The 20,544-nt window shown below is 40.9% G+C and overlaps 1 protein-coding gene across 1 annotated transcript; it reads left to right on the top strand.

The window, feature by feature from the left end:
• Positions 1-75: 75 nt before the first annotated feature.
• LRPAP1 (low density lipoprotein receptor-related protein associated protein 1) lies at positions 76-12,324 on the top strand. Its single transcript, XM_009701492.1, has 8 exons — positions 76-299; positions 5,336-5,480; positions 5,872-5,996; positions 7,380-7,500; positions 8,440-8,598; positions 9,130-9,212; positions 11,521-11,697; positions 12,008-12,324. The coding sequence occupies exons 1-8, from the start codon at positions 120-122 to the stop codon at positions 12,071-12,073; spliced, it is 1,056 nt and encodes a 351-aa protein (XP_009699794.1). The 5' UTR covers positions 76-119; the 3' UTR covers positions 12,074-12,324.
• The last annotated feature ends 8,220 nt before the right edge of the window (positions 12,325-20,544 follow it).

The raw sequence follows: 20,544 nt of genomic DNA, 5'->3' as shown, positions 1-20,544 counted from the left end.
CCCCCGTTCCCCCCGCCGAGGAGGACGCGCAGCCCTCACCTCACAGCCGCCCGCTCGGGGCCCTGAGGGCAGGAAGCCGCACGGCATCTCGGGACTTGTAGTTCCCCGTCCAGCGCGACATGGCGGCACCGCGGGTCCTGGCGACTCTCGGTGCTGCGCTCCTCCTTGCCGCTGGCGTCCAGGCCAGCAAGTACTCTCGGGAGGCCAACGAGGGGTTGGCGGCCGCTGGCGCCAAGCGGCGGGAGACCGGGGAGTTCCGGGTGGTGAGGCTGAACCAGGTCTGGGAGAAGGCGCAGCGGGTGAGTGAGGCGGCTCGGCAGGAGCGGGGACGATGGCGGCGCCCTGAGAGGGTGCTCTGGCAGAGCTCTGAGGGGGACCCAGGGTTGGGCTTGGCCGGTTCGGACACTCAGTCCCTGTCAGGCGCCTTAGGAGATGGGGTGCGGCGGGTGCAGCGTTTGTTGCGGGGAGCTTGTGTGTGAGGAGAAAGCGAGGCTGTCCGGCCCGGCGTCGCCGCGACAGGCCCCGGCTTGGTGTTGGGCCTCTGGGCTGCGGCGGGTTTTGTTTGGTTTTCAGGGCTGGCTACCCCTGAGGGGCAGCTCAGAGCAGGACCCACACAGCCCTGCTCCCTGGGGGCTACCCAACAGCGGTGCTGTGTAAGGTCTTCTCTCAGGAGGTACCTCCTTCCCCTCTCCTGCCATATGTATCTGGGACAGGAGAAGTGTTGATCTTTCCGTGTTTAAATTGAGCAGTTAAACCACATGCCCAAGCAGTGGAAGAGAGAGCGAAGTCCTCTGGTGCCATGAAGGTTCTGAGACTGGCTCTTGCACTCGCTGGTTGAATGCTGTAACCTTTTTGTTAAGGGGCATGATGCTCTCACCTGTCTGAAGGCAGTGGCCTTAGTTCCTGCTTTGCAGAAGAAAGGAGCTCACTGCACAGGAGTGTAAAAAACCCTCTATCTTGGTGGTTTTGACATCTTCATTTATACTAAGTGATGTAGTCACATGTGGGAGGATCAGCCAATGGGTATCACCATTTACAGATGAAAGCCTTAATTTTGACAGTGATACTTGAGTTTCTTTCACTCTGAGCTAAAATAATAGTTAATTAAAGTGAAAATGCAGTAAAAATATTTAATTACAGTGGAAGTATTTCATTACAGCTAAGCCGAACAGCTCCAACAGGAGGGCAGGAGCACATTGCACACCCATGTTAATCTCCTTAATATTGTGGAGCATGGATGTTGGGGTCATGACTGGTAAAGGTTCAGTTTTTTGGGGCAAAGAAATATAGTTAATATTAATTCTGCATTTCTTGTATCCTGGATAGACATTCCCCAGCCTGAGCTATTGAATTAGAGGCAGGACATCCCTGGATTTAGTCAAAAAATAGAATGCCTGCCATAATGCTGCCTCCCAGCGTGCTAAAAGAAGATATTAAAAACACTCCTTCCCTCAATGGGAGAAGGATGGGATGGGGGATAGGGCAGTGTGTGGTAATGAAACTCCAGCTGTGAACTTGACAGCTGAAGAAGAAACTACAGGGAGACTAGAAATAAACTATGATGATAGTATTGTCAGTTTCCTGTTATTTTTCCAATTACAGTCTTTTTTCATTGTCATATCTGGATCTACTGGAATTCAAATTTGAGATGCTTTATATCATCTGTTAAGATGCTAAAATGTAAAATGGAGTTAACTCTGTCGGAGTAAAGAACTAAGCTTTAGTAAATTCTATATGTGTAAGCCAGATTTCAGAGAGGCAACACCTACTTGAACTAAATTTGCCACCATCTAAATTTCACTTTTGAGTACAATTAACACCCAGCCTGTGTTTTAGAAAGTGATTTTTCAGAGTCTGGGCAAGGTCTGAAATAAGAGGAAAACTATGCCCATGTGTTAGACCTGCTTTGAACTATTTGTGTGCACCAATGCTGAACTCTCTTTCCTTCATTTTGGTAGTGGTAGAGATAGTACTGAAAAAAAGGAGCTCCTTTGTTTTAACATAAAAGATAGATGTTGCAATTCAGCATTGCAACACACAGAGCAGTCCTTCAGAAAGCCCCAAAATCTTACTTAGTGGGAACCAAGAACTGGCAAGCCAGAATTCCTTCTTGTTTCTCTGAGGGACGGAGGGTTTGATCTTTCTGCAGCATCTCTTTTCATAGGTATATGTTTCATATAAAAACTTTAAAAAGTGATTTTAATACAAGAGTTCTTCTTAGTCAGACATTAATTCTATAGTTACTTGAACCAATGGCAAATATTATGTAGGTTTCATGAGGTACGTGGTTTGGCCTGCTAGTCTCTTAACAATTCACTGTGCTGTGGTTGTTGCCATTGGTGTAATTCTAGCATCGCTTGTTACTGGGGCTTCCTCGCCATCCCAAAGTAGCAGTGGGCTCCAGAATCTAGGACGTGTTACACCTAAAAAATTTGTAGTAAAGAACCCTTTCCTGTGAGAAGCAGGGGTGTAGGTAATGATATTGCAGGTAATGATTGTAGCCAGGCGAGCAGCAAATGACTTAATTCTTGTAATGTTTCACAGATTTCCAGCGCTCATTCCCAGAATTGTCAGGTGCCTATCTTAGATGTTAATGTACAGGCAGTATAAGGAATGAGCATAAGGACCTTGGTGCTTTGTTATTTAATCATTAAACTTAGCTTTTCACCTCTACTTCTAGTTAGTTATTCCAACATATGCCTGATGTTAGTAAAGCGATGTGGAGCCTTACCTGTTGACATTTTTTACCTGGTGTCATTCAGAGTCCTACATGAGGTGATCTTGAAGGAAGCAGTTCTTGAACTATGTACTTTAAATTAGCCTATGTATTCACTTCTGTATTATGTAAATGGGACAGGCAAGGGACTTCCAACAGGTTTCAAAGGATTTGTAATGTTTAAAAGGACAGTTACTTGAGTTTCATATTAAATTATAATGAGAATCAGAAAAATATTATTGGAATTGGGAGAAACTTGAATAGAATCTTTCTTTTTTTCCCCTTAAGGAACAATGGATTTAAGGTAGTTCCTTAGTTTTTATTAAGAGTTTAAAATGTTTAATTGATGATGAGATGTCTCTGAACTTTTTAGAAGTTCTGATAGTCTTCTCTGCAACTTTCAGAAAACACAAAAGTATGTGTTTATGAGATTGCACTAACTGCAGAGAGTATCTAACATAAACTGCATTGTGTAGTCTTTTACACAATAGTGTGTCTCAGATGATAAAGCCATACATTTAAAAGATTGTATTTTCCTATTTTTGCAGTACTTAGGAGCTAAATTAGTTGTTGTCTTAAGTTATTGCTGGTGATTTTTTTCCTGGATTTGCTCATCCTAACTACATATTAAGTCCACGCTACTTGAATGCTGACATTAGAGTACAGAACTACTGAGATGATCAGTCATTTTCTTCAAAATTTATAGCAAGCTTTCCACTCAGTCTTCCTCCTGAAGCATCAAGGTGCAATTCTTGCTGAGCAAAACGTTGTTACTTGGTGCCACTGCAGCAATGACATTCTGGCTGTCCAGGTCATCCTGCCCCAGAAAAGCAAATAAGTACATGATTAAGGGTTTTTGACTTTAGCACATACTAAAAATCATAAATAAAGTGGTTCCTTCAAAGTGCTTAGCTTTTATTGAGAAGTTCCCCAAAAGTAGATGGTAAAGAAAACAATAGGGATGCTCCTTTGCTTTAGTATTAGAGAGATCAGAGCTTTTCATGTGTTCTATAAATTTTATATTTACCTATGATTCTAACTACTCTACATTTTAGTAAATTATTTCAGTAAGCCGAGTGCAAGATACAGGAAAAAAATTTAGTTTACAAATTAAAATAATTATATCCAGTAGCACAAGGCTAATTAATAGGACAGCCTAAGCTGAAACAATAATACGCATAGGTTCCTGAATTCCTGTCAATAAATTCAGTGAATTAGCTCAAAATAATGACATTTTTCCTAGTTACTTTCAGATAACCTGCTGACACTCAAATGAATGGCTGAATCTTTTCAGTATCATTCTGATGTTTAAAAATAATACTGAGGTCTGAGTCTGTGTTTATTAAACATACTGCTTCCTCACTGAAAATGAGAATTTTTATAACCTGTAATCTGATTTTACTGAAAAAAAAAACAACCAACAAACCTCCAGTAAATAAGCTTGTCCTAGGACAGGTGAGCCCAGGTGGTTCAGAGCTGGATCTGAGCTCCCAGGAGCTGGCTGCTCAGTGGTTGGAGGTAGGACTCAGGCAGAGCAGTATTGGAAGTCACACTGCTCATGTTTTTTGATCACTTCTCTGGGCTTTTCCTTACCTCAGCTTCTTGTTATTGACAAGCATGCACACACACACAAAAGAAGTGCTGAAGCATTAATATGATTTGTTACATTTCTTTCAAAGTGTCTAAAATCTAGAAGTTCAGAAGTTCAGGCTCAACTTACAGCAGTGCTGCTTAGCCAACTGTGTATTAGTCATTGTCTCTGTTCCTGTTTTCTCTGTATTCCACAAAATTTCAGGCTGACCTATCATTAATTTTAAAATTTAAACTTTTTTTTCATAGCTTCAGCCTCAGTATCTTATCTTTGTGTTACGTGGGACAGCAATTAGTCTAAGCTTTGTATGTTTTTAATGCACACAAACCATGTTAAGAAGTGATCTTGGAAAATTTTGCACTTGGATTGTAGTAAAAATTGCACATGAATTGACTCTTTGACCTGCAAGGCCATCCTCAGTGTCCTGGTAGTCTGCAAAACCATACTGACAAATAAAGCTTACCGACTCACTATAACAAGGTTAGAAGGTGGTCCAGAAGAAAGCACATGTGGTGGCAATGGCATGTTGTTTGAGAAATTTGGTTGTTGCTGCCTTTTGTAAATTAGTGAAACTGAATTGACTTAATAAATTTATTTTTTTTTACATTCTTTGTTACTGATATTGGACATTTTTAAGGTAGAATCGTTTTTAGAAGGCAGGCCCTTTAAAAGTGGGGGAAAAAATCCCATTTAAATATTACTTGAAGGAACACCAAAGACAGACACAAATTTTTAACCCTTACATAATTTTGCTGTTGTCCAAGTAGCTGAAGAGCTGAGAGAGAAGGCTGTGTGATCACTCTTAACACCAGTATGCTGAGGCATAGCCATGTTCATAGGCAAGAGATGTTATGTATGCAGTGTCTCATACCTTAAGGCCCTTAAATGCAGGTGGCTACATAGCATTAGAGTAAAAGAAAGAAATGCTGTGCTATACTAGCTACACATCTATACTGGCTTCTGAGGTAACACTGCAGCAAGAGGTGACTCCACATAACTGAATACAAACCTTTCTCTGTTCTTGTTAGCTTCATCTCTCTGCTGTGAAACTGGCAGAGTTGCACAGTGATCTAAAAATACAGGAAAAGGATGAGCTAAGCTGGAAAAAACTGAAGGCTGAAGGGCTTGATGAAGATGGAGAGAAAGAAGCCAAACTCAGACGCAACTTAAATGGTAAAGTATATCTTTGAATGAAGCCAAACTTAAACGTGACTTAAATGGTGAGGTATATCTTTGCGGAAGGAGTTAAACTTTGCATCGGACACATGCATGGTTAGACACCTGTGTTTGTGTTTAAGCCATTAATTAACAGGTTGTCTTTCCAGACACTGAGCACACGAGTTCTTTGGAGGTTAGTAGGGAGCTACAGGAGGCTAACAGATTCCTTTGCTCCTGATGTTTTTGGAAGAAGTCATTAAACCTGGGACCTCTGTGTCTTAAACTGTTAGCTTTTCCACTCTGAGCTGCAAAATCCAGCTCTGCAAGTCAAGGATGTAGCCAGTCTCTCATCTTTCACGCATCCATAGTTGGTTCTAATGTTTCTTTATCTTCTATTCCCTTGCAGTCATTATGACTAAATACGGAATGAATGGAAAGAAGGATTCTCAACTAGTTGATACCAACTACATTAAAGATGGTACAGAAAGTGATACACTAGATGATCCAAGACTGGAAAAATTATGGAGCAAGGTGAGTAAGGCTTCCAGGAACTGGAGTGTAGGAAATCAGTGTTTCTTCATTGAACTATTATCTGTGTCTTTTGAGAGCCCCCAGACTTGGAATTGAATAGCTTTACGATGCTGCTTTTTAGTACTGGCCAAGCTGCTGTGTTCTGTAGCTTACATCTTTGTGCCCTGAGGGCATCCCACCTGCATCCAGGTCACCAGGTGTGGCAGGTTCTCTTTGCCAAAGAAAACACCCACATCGTCTGCATGAGGGTAAGAGCCTGGATCCACCAGGGACAAACAGAGTTTTTCCTCAAATTTCACTGAACTCACGATTTCCCTTTGTGTGACTATTACACCGTGTGGTAGTATATTTATGGTGTTTTTCCTGTTTTCCTTATAGTTTCTGGGCTTTTTTAAAAAGATGAATTTAAAATAGAACCATTTCATAGGCTGTTTAAAAGTGAAATTTACAGTGGAGGGTGTTAAATAAGGACTTTCCCAATGTGGTAATCAAGTGAAAATTTCCAGGATTTGCATTAATGCATAAAAAATAGAAAGTGTACTGTCAGGCTGGGCAGTTAAAACCAGTGATGTCATAATCTTCAAAAATTAAATAATTGAAGTTTCAAGAAACAAGTAGTCAAGTAAAGCAAAGAATTCTTACACCAGTCTAGTGCAGTGGTAGTAAAGCAGAGAGAAATATTTGCTGTGTTCTAAAACGTTACTGTAATTAGCTATGGCTCTGGCAAGGAGCATGATGTCATATGCTTTGTGGAACAGTAAAGGGCATTAGACAGAAATATTCCCTAAGCAAAAAAAGGATTGGGGATGAATAGCTATCAAAACCACTCACTTTTGGTCACGCATTGCAGCAATTAAGTCACCAGATTTGTGGGTGCTGCTCCAGCTGTCTAACCAGTGCTTCCCTGATTGCTAAAAAGTCATCCAGTGAGGAACAAATCACTGTAGAGCAAATGCACGGTAGTGATAAAATCTTCACTTGCCAGTAGAGTAAGATTAAGTAAAGACTGTGCTTAATATCAGGCTTCATCCCTCATGCAAACAGTCCACTTACAATTGCATGTGGAGCTCCATGGCCCTTATTTCTGTATTAAATTATTTCCCATGGACTAGAAATGACAGACGCTTCTCACGGGGTACTCCATAGCAAGTCTAGCTTTATAAGTTTGAAGCAAACTTCCATTTGACATGATTAAAGCCACCATATCCGTCGATGTCTAAATCCTGACCTCATACTAATATAAGGGATATAAAACAAAAGATCTTAAGGAAAAGCTGGACTTAATAATTTTCTAAATGTAGTGGGAAGCGGGAGGAAGTTTTGGCAGTTGAGTGCACTTAAAAGCACTTGGCCTGCAAAGCATAATGAGCTCGTTTCTTCCAGGCCAAGACCTCTGGGAAGTTTTCTGATGAGGAGTTGGATAAGCTTTGGCGAGAATTTAAGCATCACAAAGAAAAAATTCATGAATACAATATTCTGCTGGAGACCGTAAGCAGAACAGAAGGTGCCTGAATATTTCTCTGATGTTTCGAGATCAGTACAACTCTTTTCTCTGCCCATTGCCTCCATTGTTTCCAAGTTTCTTTGAAACTCCTGAAGTCTGACATTTCTGTCAGAACTGCTTGCAGATGCTGACATTTCCAGATACTGGCTGGGTTTAATTCTGCATTAGCTGCCAAAATTTGCCAGCTAATGAAAATGTTGCCATTTCACTTTTCTGATTCTACCTGTGCTTCAAGCAGAGAAGATACCATCAGATTAGCAATGATGGCCATAGTACTTTACTGCAAATTACACAGCAAGCATAGATCCACTGCTGCAAAATGTGGTTCTGAAGTCTGCAGAACATGCATGTTTTATCTCACCAGCTGGGAGCCCAAGAGGATATACTTGAATATCTTAGGCACTGAGCCTGAGATGTATTAAAGCATCGAGGATCTGAATCCAGCTTGCTGTAGTAATCTTATCTAAAATTGTTAGAGCCAAAGTATTCTAAAGCTTATAGGCAGTTTGGTGTTTACATTGTAGAGCCAAAGCTGGAAGCTGCTGGAAGTCATTTCAACATCAGATGTCCTGATTGGTTTATGAAATGCCCAGGGAAGAGGGCACAGGACTCATCAACCATGCCTATCCCATCTTCTTGGGATATTGCTAACCAAGGAAAATAAGAATATTTCCTTACTAAAATCTTGGCTGGTGGCCAGTAGGAGTTAAAAGGAGTTTCTGTAGTATCACCCTCCAGAGCACTGAGGGGAGTTGAGCTTAAGATTGACCTGTGAAAGGAATTACTGCTTCTTAAAGTGTAGTGTTAATGCTTTATTTACACTCAGTTCAAATACTCAGAACTTAGCATCTTTTATTCACCACAGATTTGGGGGATTTCTGGAGCTTTTGACCTATCAGGATTTGGCCCACAATCAATAATGCTTTACTTCTTCAACAGATATCCACAAAAATGTTATCAACCCATCTGAAGAGAACCTGGTGAAAGAGGAAATCTTGCACAACAAACACAGAGAACTCAAAGACAAGCTGAGAAGTATCAATCAGGGGTTTGAGCGTTTGCGTAAAGTCAGTCACCAGGGATATGACACAACCAGCGGTATGATACAGTGGGTTTTATGCTGATTTGGGATTAATTTAATTTTTAAACAATTAAAAATCACTGAGCAAGTAATAAGATGTAGTTACAGTATCACAGTACATGGTGTGACCACAGTGGGCTGAAGAGGTAGCCAGCCTGTTGTATTTAGAAGCCAACACTAGAAGCTAATGAAAGGATAGGGACAACCTGTAAAGAGAGTAGTTCTGTCTTCCATACCCACATGAGAAGAGATATTATGCCTTCAGCCCCAGGAGGGCAGGTAAGTGAGGTAACACGCAGGGCAGGCAATGCCATTATTCAGTTCCTAGGGGTTTTTTTGCATTTTAAAAAAATACTTGCCACAGTAATACGATAGTTTTAAGTTAAGTACTTGGATTTTTCTCCCTTTTCGTCTAAATAGACCTGTTAGTAAGGCAGCGCTTAATATATCTGTGTGTATGTATGTGAGAAAGCATGCTCCTCTTTCATAGAAGCTGGGCATAAAAGGATTGTGTCCAGATTTTCATTTAGTGGTATGTGTTTGTTTAGAATTTGAAGAACCAAGAGTGATTGATTTGTGGGACCTGGCGAAATCAGCCAATTTCACTGAGAAGGAACTTGAATCTTTTCGGGTAAGTAGAATTCCAGGTAGATCCCTTATGGAAAAGATATTTTCCCACATAAACAGTCGATGTTACTCTGAGTGCAGCCACTTCTATATTGCTCTTCAGACACCATGAGACACCAGACACCTTCAGAGTCATGATTCTTTCTTAATATTTCAAATATATAAACATGTATGTAACTGGTCATATGCATGCTTCTGTTATAATCAGCGATATGAAAATTCTGAATCCTGTCAGAGCAAGTGTTGCATATTTTAAATCTCTGAAAGTTCAGGCTCTGCTTGTTTGGTTCCAGTGTGCCAGTTTTCCCTCTCTTACTCAATGTTGTAATGTAATTACTTCTTTGGGAAGCATCGTACTCTCTATACCCAACAGTCTCCCTCTTGGGCCCACCACTTGCACTGCTAACTTCCTGTGTTGGAGCTGTGTTGAACTGACCCAAAAGTACCACAATAAAGACTGCTTTTCAAGGAAGTATTATAGAAATTAATTCCTGTGGGGTTCGTACTGGTTTTATTTAATTCAAATTGCATTGAGAAAATGTTTGAGTTTTTTGTTTCATCTGACTCTGCCTGTTTATCAGAATAGATTTTGTTTGATAGCCTGGAGAAGTAACTCTTCAGGGCTTCTTCGTGGAGTTGTATGTACTTACGATGTTGTCTCACCCTCCAAGACATGGCTAGGGACACTTTGAACTTCTTTTCCTGATAAGGTAATGAGAGAGTTTTAACTGCCTGGGACAGGGGTTGAAATCTGTTTCTCTTAGATATCAAAGATCCATCTTCTTTCTTTTAACTCACATGCAACTCGATTCTGTTACGAAGCAAACGTTTTAATTACACTGATTTCAGTGGTCCTGCTTTTAAGAGTGTCAGAGGAAAGCCTGCTGAAGTCTGCAACAAGGCTTCTGCCCACCTTAGTGGGACATTTTGTACAATGGACCGTACAATTGCATGAGAGGTAAATTTGGCCTTCATTTCTGCCACAGTGAAAAATTAAAACCCAATTCCATAAGCAGGAACATATATCTGCTTATTAATTTTACTGTTTTAGTAGAGATTTTCATTCATGTAACCCTCTTCACCAGACCAAACCTGTCTTGTTACTGTGAATGTTGGGACACCCTAACAAAAGAAAGACAGTAAGAATCACAGTGAAACACCTGCCTATTTAAAAGTCCCTGAAAGCAGAATTAAAGAAATCATAGGCTGATTCCATTCAGCCTTGTTTGAGCAGCTGAAGTTGTGTCTTCTGACTGGCCACAGTACCAGCCTTCGTAGGGTTTCATAAAGAAAGATGCAAGTGCTGCTCTGCTGGTACATCATCTGAGACGAGCAGCTAAAATGATGTATCAGAAGACCCCAAACTGAGGTCCTGAACAGCACGTATAAAACAGACTGGAATGTTCTACAGCAAAAGAAAACTATTTTCTTGTCAGAAATGTTGAAAACAAAACCCCTTTGCTTTATGAACCGAAGAAGATCTATTGGGATGATGGATTTTTATCTATTTTTAAATTGTCTTGAAATGAGAGGAATTTTGTCAGCCACCAGGACTGAAACACACCAGTGACCAAAATTAAGTGGGCTCTGTCAAACAGGGGGATTTCACTGTAGGGTTTGTCTGAGTTTTTCTGGATGTAATGCATAGAACTGCTGACATAAGTGGCATAACAGTTTGAACTGTTCATATCCTCTTCACAGAGGACGTGTCCTAAGACACAGAAACTGAATCTACTGCCTTGAAGTAGCAAAACAAGAGCATGCTTTGGTGGGTAGAGGCATTACTCAGTCTTTAGTCCTCCTTGCAGTGTACCAGGTTATCTGAGGACCATCTCTGATGTGTCCCTGAACACCACAGTTAGTCTGGCCACTGTCTTTGGGGCAAACTAAGAGGGCTTTTTGTTCATTAATTAATTCATTCGATTTCAGATTCATCATAGCAAACTGCAAACCCAGAAAGCATTCAGCTCTGAGCAGAAAATAGCAGATTGTCTGTCTCCCTCCTCCCAGTCTACTATTCTTATGTATAAACTTTTCCTTGGTATTCACTGCTATCATCTCCTAGCACCTCACAGCCATCAGCAGTCCCCTTTTCAGGACTCTGCAGTGGGTCATTTTCAGCACCTGCCTTCAAAATTAGGTGCCTAGGTGGTGATGATAACATATTGTCCAGACATTCTTAAGAAGCAGGGAACAGAAAAAGCTTTCTGTGCTTGACTTAATAACATGGCATTAGGGATGTCTTGGCAAGAAAAGAGAGAGGAAGCCTTGGAAAGAAAGTCCTGTGAAGCTGTGTGTGTTTGTTGTCTTAGGAGGAGCTGAAACACTTCGAAGCAAAAATTGAAAAACACCATCATTATCAGAAACAATTAGAGATTTCACACCAGAAACTGAAGCATGTAGAGGGAACTGGAGATAAGGATCATCTGATCAGAAACAAGGAGAAATATGCCATGCTGGAAGAAAAGACAAAAGAACTAGGATATAAGGTCTGTATAAGTCCAGCGTACATTCACGTTCAAAGTTTAACTCTGTAGTAGAGGTTATGTAGATTATCCAGCGCTGATTTTTTGTGCAAGTTGAATGACTTCCAGAGGGGGAGTTTAAGGCACACTTGTGCTCTATGTTTAGTGCAGGATATGCATAATTGTTTTTTATAGACTTAATTCTAAAATGCCTGAAATCTCCCTGGTCTCTGCTCTTCCTGTTGTCACATATACTTATAGCAGAATCTGAATACGATATTGATAATTCATTGTCTTACTAAAATTTGTTTCGCCTGTTTTGTTTTCCTGATAGGTAAAGAAGCACTTGCAAGACTTATCCAGCAGAATCTCTCAAGGTCTTCAACACAATGAATTATAAAAATTTGTTCTTCTTCATGGGATCAATCTGTTTTAACACGAAACAGATAATGTGGTTTTTGAACAGGATTTGCCAAGTAGTCCTTCTGAAATAGTAAGGATTGAACAGAGTTGTCCTGTAAGAAACTTTTTTTTGGTCCACTTAATTGCCAGTTTTGTACTTGCACTATTAAATGATTAGATTATAAATTTAAGTTGTACATCTTGGATCATATTAATCTTACATCTGAAGCAAGAAACAGCCTTTGAAATAAGCAGTACTGTCAAAAGGAAAAATATGTGAACTCTCAGAGGATTCCTGCTAGTTTAAAAAAAGACACTAATCTAATAAGTCAGGAAAGGTATTCTGATCAATGAAAGCAAACACTGAGGTACAAGACATTAAAACAGGCCAGAAGAGTCTTTTATTTAAATGCCTGACCTATTACATTTCCTACTGAAGGTAATGTAAATATTGCTACTGACTTTGAGCAGTGGCTCAGAGCTGCACTGTATTTGAATCTTTCATATGAGCGAGGGAGGAGGAATAAGGAGGGAACAAGTATTGAGGTCAGTTCACACAGTGTAGTTATAGACTAACACATCTGAAGTTACTGAATGTGTATGTACAATTACCTTGTTCATGGTTGCTTGGTTTTGTTACACTTAGTCATTAAAAAATCAAAACAAGATACTGGTGAGCCTTTCTTTTTCTTCCTTCTCATTTAGTGAGAAGTAAGCAGACCTGTTTTTTGAGCATGTTGCTCATTCCTTTAAACTAAAGTTCACTCACACGTTAGTTTTCAAGACAGGAGGGGTAGTTTTGCACCACAAGAATGTGTTTCTGTGTTCTGAATAGGCAGAAGGCTCTCTAAAGCAGCTTCTCTCTGAGCACATATTCCAATACAATCTCCAGGACAGATTATTACCGCTTTCCCTTTCAAGACCAGATTTTTCTGTTGTCTGTCAGAACTTTGCCAAACATTAGCCATCTGGGTTGAAATTTACTGTAATCATAGTGCTGACCCATTATTTCTGTTTCATGTGAAACTGTTCCAGGAACCAAGGCAAAGGTCCAGTGTAAGTAAATCATTACAGCTGCTTGGTCAAGATTGCAGCGCTGTGGTGTGCTGCATGAGGAAGCTGTCCTCGAGCCTCACTTGCCATGCCCATTCTGTGAGAAATACTGAAGAGATCCATTCAGTCAGAATCGCCCACTCTGTACAATATTTATCCAGTTCCTGCATCCATGGTGGGTTAAAAGTAGTATGATTCTGTACGTAAAGACTATTTCAGAATGTGCAAGTGATCTGAACCAAAACTGTGGTAGCAGTCTTACTTTGAGATTCTGACTATCTTACTTTGAAGCAGTAAGCTTTTCTTTTTTTCTTACTTTTTTATTTTAATGTAAGTTAACATTTATATTCTAGAGAATCAGTGTCCATCACAAGAAACATAGGCTACCATTAACATTAGTCACCTTAGAGATGGTTCAGTTCATGTACTTTATGGTGTACATCTCCTTTGGTTGGTAATCTAAAAAAAGTAAACCCAAAAATAGCTAAATCCCATTTATGAGAAAAGTAGTTTGTTCTTGGTACACACCATTTCTTCCCCAGACTATCACTTTAATGGCTGTTCAGCCTTCTTTAAAACAGCAGTAGCTGCATTGTCTTACAAATTTATCTTCATCATTATTTTTTTCAGTTTTTCTAGGTGAATGCAGAATAGAAACGTATTCTATACTATGTGTGGAAGGTGCGGACTTCAATATGTCCATCAATTTTCCCTTTGGTAGAGTAAGAAATAAATTCATGTACCACAGGTCAGTTTGGTGGCTGTAGCATGGATGTGGAGAGGCCCACACCACTGGCTCCTGGGTGAAGAATTTGAACACATGCCCTAAATACACCAGCAGAGGAAAGGAACTAAGCACAGCACTGAGCCGTTCTCATAGCTGGGTTGTACAAGAATGGAAAAGCTTTAACCGAGCATTTTCAGATACTGCTGCTGGGGGAAATCTCTTGCACAAGGGAAAGCAACGTGAGTATCTCCGCCTACAATAAAGGCAGGCAGAGTAGCTGTATGCTCCGCACAAGAAGGCATAGAAGAAAGCTGGTTTTCATCTTCAGTGTGTACCTGAAAGAGAATATACTTATTGAAGAATTTCTGACTAGCACAGGGTGCTGGATTCACAGAACACATAACCAGGGTCAGATCAGCAGTAGTAACGGTGCTCTCCAAGTGCAGAGCTGCTTCAGCACAGGCAGTAAACAGAGGTGATAGCTGTGCCATGTGGTGGTGGCTGTACCGTGTCTTTACCCACCATGCCATGACCGTCATCGGGCTCAAAAGCCAGGTAGGCTGCAGCAGAGAGAACGCTTGGCAAGCACTTCAAAGTACAGGAGACTGACAAAATATTTACGTCACAGTAATTTAAAATTAGGAACAAGTCACAGATCATCAATGGCAAAGTTTGGAGACCAGGGGTCAGCACAGTCACCTCACTTTAGTTATTTAACATAGCTGTTAATGAGTCATTGGGCCCAAAGATTGTTCACACAGACCTAGAGGAGGAAAAAAATACTAAACAGCAGTGGCTGCTGCCCCTGAATCCAACTCCCCCCCTGAAATAGTCTGTAGCTGAGTGAGTTAGTCTGCAACAGCACAGAGAAGACATTAGGAATAGTCCCTGTTCCTGTCAAGGATCTTTGGGGCTTTCCCTGTTTTTTTGAGATCTGAGGACAGTGCGCAGGTTAGTGAGGTGTAAAGTCTGATTTCCCTCTTGTTTCTATAGTCTGCACCTCACATACATCAATATATGTACAAATCAGTTAATTATGGCAGTTTTTAAGGCTCCAATGACAATTCATACGGCCAAAATAACAAGAGTGGGTAGTCTTTGAGACAAGAATGATTAAAAAAAATAGCTTGAATCACCACTCTTGTGTTTCTGTAAATAGCAACAAAAATTCAAAGCCCAGAAAAAAGGTGTAAATGAAATACGCCTACAGTCCTGTACCTAGTGAAAGGTGAATAATGGAGTTCATGGGTGAGACTGCATAGAAGAGACATCTGAATAGGAAAGAACTAACAGCTTTTAAACAGTGGCTGAACCTTCTCCTCTTCCTTAATTGGTATTTTATCTGATCATTTTGTAATCATTCAAATTACAAAGTTTTTCCAAACCACTTTGAGAAACAATTTGAAATACAAAAGCGGGAGCAGAAGAAGGAGGAAAGAACTGCATTTCTTAAGGGAAAAAAAAAAAAAAAACAAACACACACAAAAAACCTTTTATGTTTTATATGGTCTGTAAAATTCTGCCCTGAAAAAGAACCTCAGTTTAAGTTAACATATCAGTGATTTCACATAGGACAGATTTTATTTATTAAACAGGTTAGGGGGGCTGGAAATGAGAGGGAAGTAAATACACAAGGCATTAAATAGAACAAAAATAACCAAGTCTTTCTTAAAATAAACACAATGTCCTACATGCTGGTAGAGGAGCTAAAAGCACATCATTCTACCAAGACAAATAAGGACCAGCCACTACGGCAGACGTATTGCTGTAACGATTTGCCCTCCACTCCCAAGGGATTCTGATGCCTAATAGATCAGGCAATAGCCAGCGTATTTAAAATCACCAAGTAGAGATCATTTACGCCTTGTAAGCGGAGGTGCCATCTGACTTCCCAGCCCCACCTCCCAGTAGTGACCCAGTTCCTGCAGGTACGGTTCTCACTGCTCAGGAGCTGATGGAAGGGGGAGCCTTGGCAGGGCTCTCCTCCTCCTTGCTATGTGTCAGGCTCCCTCTAGCCAGGATAATATGGCTTTTGTACAGAAAGTGACACAAAGCAAGACACAAAGAAACCAGCTTAGCTTCCAGGATGCATCTGATCTTGGCTGAGCATTTAGATGGGCTTCAGCAGGGCCCCAGGCCCTGAATGGGGAGCAGAGGGCAGCTCCCAAGCTCCCAGCTCAGGAACACGAAGCAGACCTGTGTGTACGCTGCCCACAGCCCAGCACACAGGATCTGCAGGTCGCGCAGGCATCACGCCCTGCTGACTGTACAGGGAGCTGGCAGGGGCTGTAATTCATCTTATTGTCAGTACTGCCATTTATTCAATACATGTGTTTAGGCGAATTAGTGCCATTAGTTACGCTCCATGAAAGAATGTCAGTCCCCAGCCAGGATCCAGTGTGCCACAGCACCCAGAAACTGGAGCGTTGCACTGGGAGCCAGGCTGCTGAGAACGCTTCTGCAGGCCCTAACCCAGGACCTGACAAAAGCTCCAGAACAGTGTTCAGCTCAGGACTAACCCAGACAGAGGTGACACACAGTTCATATGCTTGGTTCACACCACGTTCATCAGCCACAACCTTCCCCGTCATCATTTGGCACTGCTTCAGAGAGGTATTTGAGTTTTGGGTGGGTTGGTTTAAAAAGATCCTATTTCACATACAAAAATCTACCAGTAAGTAGTACAGAGGCAGTTCTAAAATAATTTTAAAATACATTTTTCTTTCCGTAGCATTTAATGAGAATAGAAGAAATAAATAAAAAAGTCATGAAATAAAAGTCAATAAATAGAATAGACTGTTGCTTTTAGTACAAAGAGCCCTACCCTTGTAACAGATCAGGGAGCTATGAAAGACAAAGACCGCATTTTTCTGTATACATTATGTTATCTAACAAACGGCTTCTAAATACCAGAATCAGCATTTCCAAATACAACACACGGTTAGCATGTACTTCAGGCCATTCACATAGCACCCATTGGGAAGCTGCTTGTTAATCTACAGAAAAAAAGACTGTATGGATTTCTTTTACTAGTATCCACAGCCATAAAATGGAAGCATTCATAAAATCTGCCCGGTTGAGCCAAAATAAATCTATAAACTTTCATCCACAGTAAATATTTCAAGTTGAGCCATATTTGGTACAGCAACGATTGTAACCCAAATGCTTTTATCAATAGCCCTTAATGGACTTTCATATCCAAATCTTCAAGTATATTATCCCAGCACTCAACAAAAGAGCACTCTCCTAAATCAAAAAGAAAACAGGACACAGATATTAATGCTTAACATGTGAATGTAAAAACAATGGATACATTAATATAACATATACATATTTTGTTCCTTCACTGATGTGTTAACTTACCAGAAAGCTGCATGCATCCATTTTAATAAAACTAATCATTTTCAGTCTCAAAGGTTGCCTGTCAATAACTGCTCTACTGTAACTTAAACCTGGTGATTTCTATAGGGCAAAGTGAGCATTGAATCACTTTGAAATAAGCCTCCTACTAAAATAAAATGCTATTTGATGTTCTGCAGTTATAATTTTCCAGGCAACTTACTTTAAAGAGGGAAGAGAGCTGCATTATTTTAAGAAGAAACACACCGAGAACTGGAAACCTGCATTTGAAACCCAATAATTTGCAATGCTTGGCATTAGATCCAGGAGTCTAACCTCAAAATTGAAATCTCAGTTTCTAATTCAAGACAACATAAGAAGCAGAACCATTAACTAAATGGTCCTTCAATGAGGAGAGAGTCCATTCTCCAACTTCAATTCAGATCCAAGTTCTGGGACTCCCATTTACAATTCCAAATATGCCCAGTCACAGTGTAAAGAGTCTTCATTCATACCAGCTCCTGGGGCCACTGATGACCTACTATTTGTTCCATTTTGAAGTTCAAGAAAACAAAAGGGGGGTGTGAAGAACTATGTGCAAAAAGTGACATCTCCAAAGGAAGAGACTTCCATGGTGAGAGCTGAGGAATCAGAGGTTACTGCTCATTTCAGTTCAACAGCAGACCGCTGGCAGTGGGAAATGCAGTAAGTTTCTCCCAATTCTTGTTAGGAATTTTTCAGGTTATACCTTTTTCCTAATCTGTACCAAACTGCCACAGATTCTTACACAAAAACCACACTCCAACATCTAAACACCTTCCACAGAGGTAGCTTGGAACACTCGAACACCCTTCTCCAAGCAGCTAATAACCACAATCTATACAGGGATGCATATGTCTTAGGCAATGTTTACATTAGCCTCAGTTTGCTGGTGTCACTAAGCCCTTACCACTGATCGATTGTTTCAGGTCTTGTGCGAACTGACCCTCATTCCCCTGTGGAACAGCAAATCGAAGTTTTCATTCATGATTAGTTATTAATTCAGGATAAGAACATGATTTTCCAGAGATGTTCTTAGGAAATGTTTTCCTTCTCATTTTATTGCCATCTGTATAAACAGCTATGCTAGAATTTTTGAAAGAAAAAAGCAGCTAATGTCACCAAATAGGACAGTCAGAAGTCCAAATCAAAGCACTGCCACAGTACATATCTAGGATTACAGAAGAAACAGGAGTGAGCATATTTAGCCACAAGCATAGAGCGAGAATAAACGTGAATTCTCTTCAGCCGCTTCAAACCAAGGAACTGAGCAACTCATCCTGTTCAGCTTTGACCACTTACAGCTTTCCAATGACACAGCGGGGACTGAGAGCCGGGGGTAGGTAGTTTGGTGTTTTCACATTGACAACCTCGCTGCTTGGCCACCAGGTTTTCTGTTATCCAGTTGCTTCTGGCTCTTCCTGCAGTGCTCAGGGCAAGCACCATGCGGATATAGAGAGAGACAGGGTTCCCGTCACAGTCCAAACAGAAGTTATGGCCAGCTGCCAGCTGTAACCTGCACCTTGACGGTTGCACAACCAGATGGACCACACCGAGAGGGTCTAAACATGTTAAATGTTGTCAGTGTAAAGGAGGGCTTGGCCAGAGGTACACCCACTGAAAAGAGCATCTAGTGTCAGCGAGGCTCCAAAGCATCCCACCTGGGACTTCAAGTCCAGTCACCACAGGAAATGCATTCTCACAGCTGTCACTTGTCATTAGTATCATGCATTCACCATAAAAAGCATAGAGACAGCAAAAATTGATCTAAGACCAGTTTCTAGGCTTTCAGTAGACCTCATCCATCTCTAGCGGATCTCCCAGTTATTGTAAACAACAGTGGTATAGCTGAATGCAGAATTAGGGGCACCTTCATGTCAAGGTAGGGTGCTCTCTGTTTCATAGCAGGGCCCAGCTCCCACCATCCCTCACCCGACATACAGACTAAGCCTTCATATATTTTCCACAGAGAAGAAAAACCAGACATGGAGGATAATTCTGCCCAAGGTCTAGACCATATATACAGTACAAACTTGAACCGTTTGCATGACTTGACGCAAGGACAATGAGACACACGCTGTCACACATGGAGCATGACAGTCGTCGTCTTTAGAGTGGACACTGGCATTTAACCATCCCACAGTTTCCACTCCATTCCTGGTAGAGACAGTGCAGCACATCTTCTGTTTGGGCACAACCACAACCTCGGCCTGTTCCAGGAAACTCTATTTCCTTGCTACAGCCACACTTTGTACAACAAGCAACAACCCAGCCAGCAGGTCTCCAGTACCGGCCCAAACCACACTTTACAGACCCATATACTCCTCTGTCACCCCGCCGCTGCCCTTCCGTCAGTACAATAGCTGGCAAAGGACAACCGTTGCTATCCAGCTCTCTGCTGACACCTACCCACTTCTCTATCAAATTCCCAGTATGAATTTTTCCGGTACTTCCCAATTTGTGTCCAGTACTGCTGACTGTTGGTAGTAAAAGGACAAAGTGTTAGAGCAGCCAAAGGCAGGCCACAGGGTACATCTTCCAACTCTAGCAGAGAGAGACATGGATGTGTGATGAATCTGTGCAATTCATTACGTAATAAAACTTTGGTATCCAAAGGCCAGATCCCTTTCCAAGCATGCAATCTGCTCTATTTTCTGTATACGAACTATCCATAAATTGCCAGCTCAGCCCACAGATGAGTAAAATTTAACTCATACAATAGCAGATGCTAGGGCTTTTTTTTATATTTTTTTAGGGATTTCACAACAGTGTAATGTAATGTAGAGACAAATTACTGTCATGCTAAATCTGCTTTCTGATCCCACCCCGCCACTGCACATTCCTCAAATAAGTTGACACTTATTATTTCAGTAAAATGGTGATGTTACATACGCCTCTGTGTACACAGTGGGATAATAAATCTGAATTATTTCTAGATGCTCTGATGCAGACAAATGTTTAAAAGCAAGTAAGTTTTAAAGTTAAATTTCACTAAAAAAAACAAGTAAAGTTTTTACTAAACTCAAAGTTTACTTGGCGCTGCACTTTCCTAAATCCGCCCAGTGTCTTATAAAGCTATTTCATCAGAATCCAGGACATAACTTAGACATATTTTCCCCAACACTTAGGTTCCAGCTTTTCAAAGGAAAGTCCATAGGCAAGTTGTTTTTAATCTGTAGCCAACTGATCATCACTGTTGTAAGCCTCAGAGTGAGGCTACCCTGAAGGCTGTCATCTTTAGACTAGACTAGACTATTTCAGTTGGAAGGGACTGACAATGACCATCTAGTCCAACTCCCTGACCACTTCAG

The sequence above is a fragment of the Cariama cristata genome, unplaced genomic scaffold (assembly GCF_000690535.1).
Source record: "Cariama cristata isolate BGI_N322 unplaced genomic scaffold, ASM69053v1 scaffold1746, whole genome shotgun sequence".
NCBI lineage: Eukaryota > Metazoa > Chordata > Aves > Cariamiformes > Cariamidae > Cariama > Cariama cristata.
The sequence above is the reverse complement of the archived record's forward strand: the minus strand, read 5'-3'. Positions and strand labels throughout refer to the sequence as shown.

Bases quoted from the DNA above. Each gene is read 5' to 3' on its own strand.
- LRPAP1 (XM_009701492.1), top strand. From the start codon at position 120: ATGGCGGCACCGCGGGTCCTGGCGACTCTCGGTGCTGCGCTCCTCCTT. The intron at 7,501-8,439 runs GTGCCTGAATAT...CTTCTTCAACAG, and splicing joins GACCGTAAGCAGAACAGAAG to ATATCCACAAAAATGTTATC. The intron at 8,599-9,129 runs GTATGATACAGT...GTGTTTGTTTAG, and splicing joins GGGATATGACACAACCAGCG to AATTTGAAGAACCAAGAGTG.